This window comes from Pezoporus wallicus, unplaced genomic scaffold, assembly GCF_028554395.1.
Source record: "Pezoporus wallicus isolate ANWC-B61680 ecotype Strahan unplaced genomic scaffold, APGP_CSIRO_Pwel_v1 contig_8837, whole genome shotgun sequence".
NCBI lineage: Eukaryota > Metazoa > Chordata > Aves > Psittaciformes > Psittacidae > Pezoporus > Pezoporus wallicus.
Window position 1 is genome coordinate 1,319,684 of NW_026636730.1, and position 12,298 is coordinate 1,331,981.

The following is a 12,298-nucleotide window of genomic DNA, read 5'->3' on the forward strand; positions in this document are numbered from 1 at the left end:
GGACACGCATGCACATACACGGACATACATGCACACGCATGCACACACACACATACATGCACACACACACATACACGGACATACATGCACACACATGCACATGCTTGCACACGCATGCACATACATGGACACACATGCACGGACACGGACACACACGCACACACATGCACACGCATGCACATGCTTGCACACGCATGCAGGTGCGCGAGCACGTGCCCACACACGTCTCGGGGCAGGGTAACAGCAGCGAGCGAAGCAAACGGGCCGGGGGGCAAGGGGGAGGCGCGGGAGCTATCGCGACATAGCGGGGTGCGCCGTGACACCCCAATTCCGCTCGGGGGCGTGGCTTGTTCCGGGGCGGGCGGGGGGGGGGGGCGGGTGCCGGTGTCGCTGCGGCCCGGCTGCGGCAGCGGTGTCGGAGCGGGGCCCGGTCCGGCCCGGCCCGGTTCGGTCCGGTTGTGTCCGGTTGAATCCGGTTCCAGCCGGCGCCTCCCCTCCCCTCCCCTCAGCGTCCCGCCATGGCGCTGCTGCGCGCGGCCGCGCTGCCGGCCGAGGGGTCCCCGGCCTGGCTGCCCACCCATGTCCAGGTGACGGTGGTGCGGGCCCGCGGGCTGAGGTGCAAGAGCGGCGGCAAGGCGGGCACCAGCGACGCGTACACCGTGATCCAGCTGGGCCGCGAGAGGTACAGCACCTCGGTGGCCGAGAAGAGCACCGGGAGCCCCGAATGGCGCGAGGAGTGCGCCTTCGAGCTGCCCGCCGAGCCCGCGGCCTGCCCCGGCCTGCTGCTCACCGTCATGCACCGGGCCCTGGTGGGCATGGACCGCTTCCTCGGGCAGGCCCTGGTGCCGCTGGAGCCCGCCCTGCAGCAGCGCCGAGCGCCCGACGAGCGGTGAGTGAGGGCCGGGCGTCCCCCCACGGGAGTGGGGAGCAAGGCGGGGGGGGGGGGGGGGAAACGGGGTCCCAGTGTGCTCAGCATGGGTGGCAGTGGGTCCCTGGGGCCCCAGGATGGGTGCTGTGGGTACCCAGTGTGCCCAAGATGGATATCAGTGGGTCCCTGCATACCCAGGATGGGTGCTGTGGGTACCCAGTGTGCCCAAGATGGATATCAGTGGGTCCCTGCATACCCAGGATGGGTGTTGTGGGGTCCTTGAGTGCTCAGGATGGGTGCTGTGGGTACCCAGTGTGCCCAAGATGGATATCAGTGGGTCCCTGCATACCCAGGATGGGTGCTGTGGGTACCCAGTGTGCCCAAGATGGATATCAGTGGGTCCCTGCATACCCAGGATGGGTGTTGTGGGGTCCTTGAGTGCTCAGGATGGGTGCTGTGGGTACCCAGTGTGCCCAAGATGGATATCAGTGGGTCCCTGCATACCCAGGATGGGTGCTGTGGGTACCCAGTGTGCCCAAGATGGATATCAGTGGGTCCCTGCATACCCAGGATGGGTGTTGTGGGGTCCTTGAGTGCTCAGGATGGGTGCTGTGGGTACCCAGTGTGCCCAAGATGGATATCAGTGGGTCCCTGCATACCCAGGATGGGTGCTGTGGGTACCCAGTGTGCCCAAGATGGATATCAGTGGGTCCCTGCATACCCAGGATGGGTGCTCTGGGGTCCCTGCATACCCAGGATGGGTGCTGTGGGTACCCAGTGTGCCCAAGATGGATATCAGTGGGTCCCTGCATACCCAGGATGGGTGCTCTGGGGTCCCTGCATACCCAGGATGGGTGCTGACCCAGTGTGCCCAAGATGGATATCAGTGGGTCCCTGCATACCCAGGATGGGTGCTCTGGGGTCCCTGCATACCCAGGATGGGTGCTGTGGGTACCCAGTGTGCCCAAGATGGATATCAGTGGGTCCCTGCATACCCAGGATGGGTGCTCTGGGGTCCCTGCATACCCAGGATGGGTGCTGTGGGTACCCAGTGTGCCCAAGATGGATATCAGTGGGTCCCTGCATACCCAGGATGGGTGCTCTGGGGTCCCTGCATACCCAGGATGGGTGCTGTGGGTACCCAGTGTGCCCAAGATGGATATCAGTGGGTCCCTGCATACCCAGGATGGGTGCTGTGGGGTTCTTGGGTGCTCAGGATGGGTGCTGTAGGGTCCCTGCTGCCCCAGGATGAGTGTCAGTGGGGTCTCTGCATGCCCAGGATGGGTGTCAGTGGGCCCATGTGAGCCCCAGGATGGGTGTTGTGGGGTCCTTGAGTGCTCAGGATGGGTACTGTGGGTACCCAGTGTGCCCAAGATGGATATCAGTGGGTCCCTGCATGCCCAGGATGGGTGCTGTGGGGTCCTTGAGTGCCCAGGATGGGTACTGTAGGTACCCAGTGTGCCCAAGATGGATATCAGTGGGTCCCTGCATACCCAGGATGGGTGCTGTGGGGTTCTTGGGTGCTCAGGATGGGTGCTGTAGGGTCCCTGCTGCCCCAGGATGAGTGTCAGTGGGGTCTCTGCATGCCCAGGATGGGTGTCAGTGGGCCCATATGAGCCCCAGGATGGGTGTTGTGGGGTCCTTGAGTGCTCAGGATGGGTGCTGTGGGTACCCAGTGTGACCAAGATGGATATCAGTGGGTCCCTGTATACCCAGGATGGGTGTTGTGGGGTCCTTGCTGCCCCAGGATGGATGTCAATGGGTCCATGTGAGCCCCAAGGTGGGTGTTGTGGGGTCCCAGCATGCCCAGGATGGATATCAGTGGGTCCCTGGTACCCCAGGATGGGTGTTGTGGGGTTCCAGTGTGCCCAGGATGGGTATCAGTGGGTCCCTGGTACCCCAGGATGGGTGTTGTGGGGTTCCAGTGTGCCCAGGATGGATATCAGTGGGTCCCTGGTACCCCAGGATGAGTGTTGTGGGGTTCCAGTGTGCCCAGGATGGATATCAGTGGGTTCCTAGTACCCCAGGATGGGTGTTGTGGGGTTCCAGTGTGCCCAGGATGGGTATCAGTGGGCCCCCGGTGTGCTGTGGGGTCTCTGCATACCCAGGATGAGCATCTTGGGGTCCATGCATGCCCCAGGAAAGGGCTTTGCAGGCTGTGCGGTGTCACAGGGTCCTTGAACACCCCAAGAAGGGTGTCCCTGCGGCCAGGGGATCACGGGCACCATGTGTGCCCCAGAAAGGGCAGTACGGGGGGGGAGCAGTGGGGCTGGGTGTGCCTCAGGGCACCATGGACCCCCTAGGGAGGGGGTCAGGGGGTGCCATGGGATCAGGCTTGCCCCACAGCAGGGGCTCTGCATGCACCAAGAAAGGTGTCACAAGGACTGGTGGGGTCCCTGGGGGAGGGTGTCCCAGGGTTTGGGGTGCCCTGAGGCCTGTGTGTGACTCAGGAAGGGCACTGCAGGCTGAGGGTATCCCAGGGCCTGTGGATGCTCCAGGAAGGACGTTGCTGGGAGTAGGACATCACGTGTGGTGTGGAGGATGGGGTGGCTCCTGTCAGCCCTGGAAGGGAATCGTGTGGGACAAGGCACAGGATCCATTCTTCCATGTGCCCCAAGGGACCTTGCTTATCCCATGAGGGTCCCAGTGGGCTCTGTCATTCCAGGGAAGCTGGGGCACGGATCCACGTTGTGCTTTGTCCTTCTGACGGCTGTGGTGGGGCTGTGACCTGATTTGTCACGGAGCTGCTGCAGGAGGCTCCCTGAGTTCAGGGGCTGACCCCCATCCCTGTGGTGCTTCCGGCAGAAATCCCTAGTGGAGGGGATTTGCTGTTCTTCCTCCTGCAGGATTTAAAGCAATAACAACATTTCCTAGCCTTTGCCAAGCGGAGAAATGTGGGAATGTGGAGGAAATTCCTTTAGAGAAGAGCTTTGCTGTGTGCCTCTGGGAGCATCCCCACCGCTCTGCCATTCCCAGACCCCAGCACAGGCTTGGAGGGGAGCCTCCTCCCCAGGGCACAGCCTGCAGAGTGGGATCAGCATGGAAAAGGCTTGGAAAAGTGGAGAGACGGGTCTCGTTTGCATCTGCAGCCCGGGGAGCATCCTGCCTGCCCTGAAATGGGGGTGTTCCCAGAGGAAACGGGACTCGAAGCCGGGAGCTGGTGTCTGAGTGTTTCCCCTGCGGCGTTCAGGTTGCTTCTCTTGGCCCTGCCTGGGCAATGGGAGGCGGTGGAGGAGCTGGATCGGGATTCTCCAGGTCTCATTCAAACCAGGATCACGCACGGGCTTCAGGGCAGTTCTGATCCGTGGATGTTCGGGATCAGATGAGTGGTTCTGGCACAGGAACGGTTCGGGGAGCGCCGGGAGCCGGGGTAGGAGCTGCGTGTCCAGGCACGGTGTGCTGCTGTCAGCAGAGGTTGATGGAGCTGCGAAGGGTTCAGGAGCTTGAGCCCATGGGCCTGGCTCAAAGGTCTCCGTGTCAGGGGCTGTTAATCCCATGGGAACAACGTCCAGCGTGGCTGGATGCTGTCACACCATTACTGCAGCACAAGGCGGGGGTCAGGGCAGTGAGGCCAGGAGAATTCTAGGCTTTTTGCTGTCTCCTTCCCTCCCTTCCTTTAGCTTTGCTTGCGTAAGGAAAATGAACTTCCCCTCATGCTGTTAAGAGCTTTTCAGGCTCTTTATTTTCCCTTCTTTATCTCCTGGTGGAAATGAGCATGGAAAACCTGACAGGGAGCAATCGCCCTGAGCATCTCCCTTCGCTCACCCATGAGTGGAAGCCGTTGGGAGTCTGCAGCATGGAAGGGGCTGCACTTTGTCTTGGATCAGAATCCCAAGTGCTGGAGCTTGTCCAGATGAAGCCTTGGGGACAGCCCCTGGTTCTGTGAGACCTCCATAAACTTCCAACCGCATTCCCATGCCTTCCATTGCAACCAGTTTTGTTTAGGAGGAGGATCCAGAAACAGCAAAACAGGCTCCAGGCCCACACCATGGAGCACACCCAGGTCTGTGCAGCAGAGATAACCACTGCCCACAAGTGAGGGATGCAGGACTTGAGCCTCTGCCATACACTGCTTAGGAGCCCATTTCTGCTCCTTGCTCCTGGGCACGAAGCTGCTCCCGCTTGGAATGGGATCCTGCTTCCCAAAGGCCTCACTTGGCAGTGCCCTGCCCTTGCTCTCATTTTCCTGCTCGTTTCTGTTGCATGGGAACGTGTGAGGATTTTCATCCGTGTTTTTCAGCTCCATGGAAAATGTTCCATCCAACTTGGGCTCTCCTCCAGGAAGCATCGGGGTGTTTCTGAGCTGCTCTGTTGAGCTCAGCATCTCTGCCATTACAATGTGTTGCCCAGAAGGAAATCAACTCTTGGACTCACACTGGAGCAGCCTTTTGGCCTTTTTGGGGTATGCCAAAGCTTATCCAACACTCGCCTCCAAGGCCTGGGGCTTGGCAAGCAAGGCAGCAGTGCTCAGCATCACTTCTCGTTATCCACTTGAGCTTCTAGTGCTTTTATGTACCACCCATGCCTTTTAGTGCCCAACCTCCATCCTCCTGCCTCAAACCCTCTGTGCTGTGGCTCTGCATGGGCAGGATGCTCCCGGTCCTCCTTTCTGCCTCCCATAACCTGTAGATCTCTGTCCTGCCTCATATTTTGGGAGCCCAAAGCCCAGTCCAGCAGCAGGATGAGACCACGCAATGAAATCCTTGCACAGTGGCATGGTGATGGTCACCACAACAGTGCTGCTGGCACACAGGGAGATGTGAGGACTCAGTGGATCCCCCCAAGCCGAGGGCTCAGCTCAGCAGCAGAGGGTTTCTCTGTGCTCCCAAGGCAGTTATCAATCACTCCTGCTCCCTGACAGCCAGGAATTGCCACTGCAGGCCCCTGCGGGGCTCATCCTGCTTTCCCTCCACAGCCATCCCTGACACAGGGTGTTTGGGATGGGTGGAAATGACTCTGTCAAAAGTGTGACCCAGAGCTTCCATCCAACACCCCTCAGGCTGTGTTATCCCCTTGGACAATGCTGTGGCATCTCTCAGGTGTGTGGTGTGGTGTGGTGGGAGCTCCATGCTGGGCATCCCACATAATGCCTTTGGCATTGGACTTTGGGCCTCGCTGTAGGGATCCCAAAGGATTTTGCTCCATGGCTGATGGTGGAAAAGGGCAGTGGATGCGTGAGGACCTCCTCTTCTTCCCTTTGAAATCCCATTTTACTTTGCTTTCTTTCCCTAAGATCTCACAATGGGAAGGGTTAAACCCTTCCAGGGAGAAGCTCTGCCAGAGCTCAGGCTACAGAGGGCAGAATTCCAGGCTTTGGAGCACTGGGATCTACTTACGGCGACTGTAAGTAGCAGAAGGAGCTGTGATCCTGGCTCTGGTGTTGCCTGCAGTGACTTGCAGTTGTTTGTTGGCTGCAGCCTTGGAACAGGAGTTACAGCCCCAAACCTCCCTATAGCACTTCCCTTTACTTCTTCCTGTCCCTTCCCAGCTGTGGAGGGGCTGGTTGCAGGGGGGATCAGGGTGGCCGCAGCTCCTCTATCCTGGCAGCAGGAATGAGATGCTCTTCTTCTCACTCTCCACCAGCAGAGAAGCCATTGGGGTACAAAACCTTTTCCTTTGGGTGTTGAACTTCTCCAGCTGAAGTCCTTGGGGCCACTGGGGCTTCTCTCCTCCCTGTCTTGATGGAGCTCAGTTCTGGGGCGAGTCTGAGTGGAAAAGGGAATTCCCATCCCTTGAACACTGCCAGGGATGGGGCAGCCAGAGCTTCTCTCGTAGTAATGAACTTGTGCCTAAGAGCTCATCTCAGTCTCCCCTCGAGCAGGTTAAAGCCTTTCTCCTTGTGCTGTCCCTACAGACCCTTGTCCAAAGCCCCTCTGCAGCTTTCTTGTAGCCCCTTTAGGCACTGGAAGACTGTTCCAAGGTCTCCCTTAAATCCGTGGACATCATTAGGGCAGGAGAACACTGTGACCTGTGGGCTCTTGGCTGTGGCATCTCAGATGCAGTGGTTGGTGCTCTTTGCCATTCCCACCACAGCCTTGGCTCGTGGCTGCATCCTAGGGGAGATCTTCACACCCAGGGTCAGGGCTCACTGCCTGCTCCCTGTCAGGCCTGAGCTGAGGCCATAGCACTGCAGTGTGTCCTTAAACCAAGGAGGGGAAGAGACCTTGGTAGGAGGCAGAGAGGAAACAGCTGCTCAGGGATAGTTTGGGCATGGAAAGTCTTAATGCAAGGGCAGACAGAGCCCTCTTTGCAGGAGCTGCTGCGATCAGAGGTGCTGGTGAAGGTCCTGAGAGCACCAGTTTGCTGCTGGGACACCCTGGGCTGTGGTGAAATCCTTGTTGTGGCTTGGAAAGGCAGCTCTGAAGGGTTGTTGTGTCTCTGCAGAGCCAGGAAACACCCTGCTGTGTTGAAACACTGCTGAGCAGGGGGAGGAGAGGGCTGTCCTGCCAAAACCCAGGTCAGGATGCTCTCTGTGTGCTGGAGAGACAGGGTCCTTGGTGGCCAGTGTTTGCCCTGCACTGGGAGCCCAAAGGAGAGCAGGATGCTGCTGCTTCCAAACTGATGGCAGGGCTTTGTGTTGCTCCTACCAGCCCAGTTAACCCCATTGTCACCCGGTTTCCAGTGCTGCTTTAAGGGGTTTAAGGTCTTTGCTCTGTTCTGCTCGAGATAGGCTCTGCTTTTGTCCTTGTTTAAAAGCTATTTGAGCACTTTGAGCCCAGCTTTGCAAGTCTGACACATTGGCTTTGGGCTTGTGGTGGCCAAGAGTGCTGGTCCATCACCCTGCTTCATCTTCAGCCCTCAAAAGCTCCAGATTGAGGCTTCTTTCTCTGTTTCACATGGATTTTTCCAAGCCCCAACTGCTTCCAGCTGGCTTTTCCCCTCAGAAGCTGCAGGAAAACCTCCATCCAGCTTAGGAAGCACATCAAACCTGTTGGTGTAAAGCTCAAATTGCAGATGGAGGTGGTGCTATTGCATGTGCTGAGTTCAGCTGGTGCTCAGGCCGTTCTTCACCGCCTCAGTTCATCTTTCCAAGGTGATTCCCTCCTTTATTTCATTCTACTCCTTCCTCTTTGGTGAGCAGGAATGTGGGGTGGGCTCTGCTCTCCATCCTGTCACCCCCCCACAAAGGGATGTGTCCTCATGTTGGGATGAACTGGGCGGCTCAAAGGCAGCATCCACAGCAAGAGAGGAGTCACTGGGGATGCTCTTCATGGTTCCTGCTCCACTGTAGGAGACGTCCCCATTCTTTCACCAGAGGGAGAGCATCTCTTGGTGTGGAGAACATGTTTGCACTGTGGTTGCTTCCAGAGCAGGGTCTAGACGGGGTTATTCTGCCCACCCTCTGTAGCTGGCTCATGGATGGGCTTATGTTGGTGTCCACATGGGCTCCTTGCCCACAGTAACCCCATGGGGGCTCCTTGACAGGAGGAGTCCAGGGAAGACCTCGCATCTTTCTACACGTGCTCTGTGGAGTGGAAATGGCTTTTAAATCAGTGCTGCCGCCTCTCTTCCTGTCACAAGCTTGGCTGGGATGGCAGGTTTGGCTTTCCAGTAGGATGGACTTTCCAGACCATTTGAGGGCTTGGGAGCCCCATTCCCAGAGGAGCATCCCTTGGCCTCTCCAGCTCTGCGTTTCCAGCCTATGGGTCTCTTCACCAGCAGATCCACCGAGGGTAAAGGTGTGGGATTTAGAGCAACTACTGCCCTGCTGTGATTCTGGGATGTGTAACCTGTCGCTATATTGGGTGTTTCAAGCTGTGCAGAGCCCTTGGAGAACAGGCTCTACATTCCCAGGCTTGTATTGCTCCAGGTACTGGGCTCTCCATGGTGCTCTTCCCAGCTGGAAGTAGAGAAGGATTTAGAGCAGTAAAACGTTTCTCCTGCCCATCGTGTGCAGGCTGAGTTGGGTGTGAGGTGGGTCCTCAGGAGTGAGAGCACCAGAGGAGCCTGCAGAGCAGCTCCTTGCTGTCCGTTGTGCTTTGCAAGCACAGGATCCCAGAGGGGTTTGGGTTGGAAGGGACCTTCATAGGATCATGGGATCAACCACGATGGAAAAGCCCTTTAAGCTCATTCGGTCCGACCTTACCCCAGCACTGCCAAGGCCACCACTAACCCATGGCACTGAGGCCTCTGCTCCACACTGTGTGAACACTTGCAGGGACGGTGCCTGCAGCCCTGCCCTGGGCAGCCTGTTCCAATGCCTGAGCACCCTCTGGGGCAGGAATTGTTCCTCAGCTCCATCTAAACCTGCCCTGGGGCAGCTTGAGGCCGGTTCCTCTTGTCCCATCCCTTGTTCCTTGGGAGCAGAGCCCAGCCCCTCCTGGCTCCATCCTCCTCTCAGGCACTTGTAGGGAGCCATGAGGTCCCCCCTGAGCCTTCTCTTCTCCACACTGAACCCCCCAGCTCCCTCAGCCCTTCCCCATCACACTTGGGCTCCAGGCCCTGCACCAGCTCCAGTGCCCTTTTAAGAGCTGATTTTCTGTCTCTTGCTCTTACCATCTCCATTCATAAATGATTCATGTCCCATTTTACAGCTCCTTAAATCTTCCCTGGTCTCCTCTTCCTTCGTGCCCATCCTGCACTAGGCACTGGAAAGCTCTGATCTTCATAAGCTGGATTGATCTGTGGTGGAGTTACCCATCCTTGTTCTCATGCCAGCAACGCACTGGTGGCTCTTCTCCATCCCTGGTGTCTCCCATTTCCTCCTCCTTGCCATCACACCCCCTGCTTGCCTCTGCCAGCCAGCACAGGGGCAGATTTGGGGAGGGATGGGCAGCACCCCTGTGTACATACAGGGTCATGCCAACAGCCTCTTTGGGGTTCTGCAAGTCTGGGCCACCCCTGTTTCCCCATAGCCAAGGGGAGGTGATGTGAAGTAGAAGGGTCCTGTGGGGCACTGCTCCGGGTGGGCTGCAGGAATGAAGATGCTCAGGACATTATCAGGATGGACCCATGCTTGGAGCAGGATAGGTGCCTGGAGCCCCAGGTCTGTATCACAGCCTGGCTGTTGCACCAGGCTTCCCAATGAGCTCTGGGCACAGGGAGGGGTAGGTTTATCCCTGGTTTTCATTGTACCTTGAAGATTTCCGTGCCTCTGAGTCCCACTGGAGACAACAGCTCTGTCCCTGGCCTGAGAGCCATGGGATGAGCCCTTCAGCAGGGCATGGGGCACATGTGGGTCAGTGGTGGGATCTTTTCATCCCGGTTGTCCCATGTGCCTGCATCCGCTGCAGTAACGCATCACTTGTAGCACCAGCACTGCACCTACAGCTGCATCCTCTTGTTCCCCTCACCACACAGGGCTCCTGCTCTTCAGTCCTGACATCCCATTTAACCTACACCCTCCTGAGCAGCTGAGTTGGTCCTGTCAGGGCTGGAACCCCGCAGAGTAGCAGCTTGAGATGCTGGGGAGGGGTTGGTTCAGGTTTGGTTTCAAGCACTGCTCAAGAGTGATGCAGGTTGGGGAGATGGACTTCTCCCCCTCAGCCACCCGAGCCCTTTCTGCCCCATCGGGGGGGGAATCAGATTTTCCATGGTTTTCCCGGGTTGATTTTTCCAGCTGTGTTTTAGCAGCTTCCCAGGGACCACTTTGCAGAGCAGCCAAAAGCAACCCCAAACCCAGCCTGTGCCGCTGCACCCCCGGCACCAGTGGGGAGCACAGAGTTCCCCAGGGCTGGGTTGTTTCCACCTTCTGCTTCCCTGCTCCGGTGCTGAGCTTCCTGGTGCGGAGCAGTTCAGGTTGGATCTAAGGCAGAAGCTCTTCCCCGTGAGGGTGCTGAGGCGCTGGCACAGGGTGCCCAGAGAAGCTGTGGCTGCCCCATCCCTGGCAGTGTTCAAGGCCAGGTTGGACACAGGGGCTTGGAGCAAGCTGCTCTAGTGGAAGGGGTCCCTGCCCGTGGCACAGGTTGGGACTGGGTGAGCTTTAAGGTCCCTTCCAACCCAAGCCAAGCTGGGATCCTATGTTTGTGTTTCCATAGGGCTGCTTTAACTCTTGGCTCCCCAGGGTGCCTTGTGCCCATCGAGGGGGTTGTGCCCCTTCTACCTTTGTGTTTTCTCGTTCCTGTCCTACTGTGTCACTGTAGAGGCCCAAATATTCTTGGATCAACGACCTGGGGCTCTTCTCGTGAGGCTGACCTTGCTGCAGGGATGAATCAGCAGTGAGAGCCAGGCTGCTGCAGCCAGGGCAGAGGCACTGGCTCCCTGCTGGGCTGTCTCTGTGCTGCAGCTCAGGAGGCTCGCTTGTGTGGGGCAGGAGCAGTTCTGCTCAGTTTGAGGTGAGCATCATCCCCCCCATGGCAGTGCTGAGTGGTTCTGGGGGGCTTTGGGGAAGACCACTCCCATCTGTGCATCCTTCCCTCCCTGCATCCATCCATGACCACTGCGAGCCACTGTGGGACTTCACTTCCAAGGAGGCTCTCTTGGACTCACTGCTGGTAGAGCACTGGGACCAGTTTGAGGGAGAAGCTGGAGAAGCATTGCTGAAGGTACCAAAGGTGCATGGAGCAGCTCCGTTGGGGTGAGGTGGGTCCCTCGGTGGATGGGGATCTCTTGGGGACCCCCAACCCAGGTGGTGGTCCTCCTTGGACGGATGCATCTCCTGCTTGGCAGGACCCGCGTCCTGCTTGGAAGCAGGGCAGGATGGTGGCCTGATGGTGCACGTGGCATCTCAGAGCCGTGTTGTGTGATGGGCTGGGGGGCTTTGGGCTTGGGTTTGTGCTGAAGGAGCTGCTTGAAGCAGGAGGGGGATGCGGGAGGTGACAGCAAGCCTCGGGTCTGCTCTGCTCCGGCTCCGTGCCCCCCTGTGCACCCCAGCAGCTCATCAGCACCCCCCCCAGTGTCTCCTGAACCTGAGCAGCCGCTCACTGACAGCAGAAAGCACAGCCCAGGCGTTTTCCATCTGAGCTCATTCCCAGCACAAGCTCTGTGGGAGTGGGGGCTCCGTAAGCACTCACCTGCCCCCCGACAGAGGACACAGAGCAGAGGGGATGGTGTGAGCCAGGCACTGACCCCGAGCGGTTCCGCCCCATCAGCATCCCCTGTGGGGTCCCTCTCCCTCCTTCCTAAGCAGCTCCTACGCTCCTGTTTCCATGCCAGGCTGGTTTTCCCTTTGCTCAGCACTTGCTGCCTTTCCGGAATGGGATGTTGTTGGAGGATGAGGGAAAGCACGTGGGGGCCTGGAGCTAGGGCAGTGCTTTGTGTTCTCCTTTCCATGCTTCCCTTTGCTGCTCCAACTGATCCTGGCAACAGCAGCTATAAATATAGATGCTTTCTGCCTTTCCTCCCAGACCTGCACATCCCACCCTTCTCCTTGGCTCCCGTGGGAGGAGAGAGAAGCCTTTACATAGAAAGGGTTTAACTTGAAGCAGTCTGGAAGCGTTTGGGATGTGCTGATTACACACTGTGACCTACATGAGCCATGCAGGGGGTTGG

At 58.2% G+C, this 12,298-nt stretch overlaps 1 protein-coding gene across 1 annotated transcript in view; it reads left to right on the forward strand.

Annotated features, from left to right (window-relative positions):
* The first annotated feature begins 466 nt into the window (after window positions 1-466).
* The window catches only part of RAB11FIP5 (RAB11 family interacting protein 5), a 37,191-nt gene continuing 25,359 nt past the window's right edge, over window positions 467-12,298 (forward strand). Inside the window, exon 1 of the mRNA XM_057401284.1 lies at window positions 467-889. Within this exon, the coding sequence (XP_057257267.1) occupies window positions 519-889 (371 nt within the window). The 5' untranslated portion in view covers window positions 467-518. The remainder of the gene's footprint in view (window positions 890-12,298) is intronic.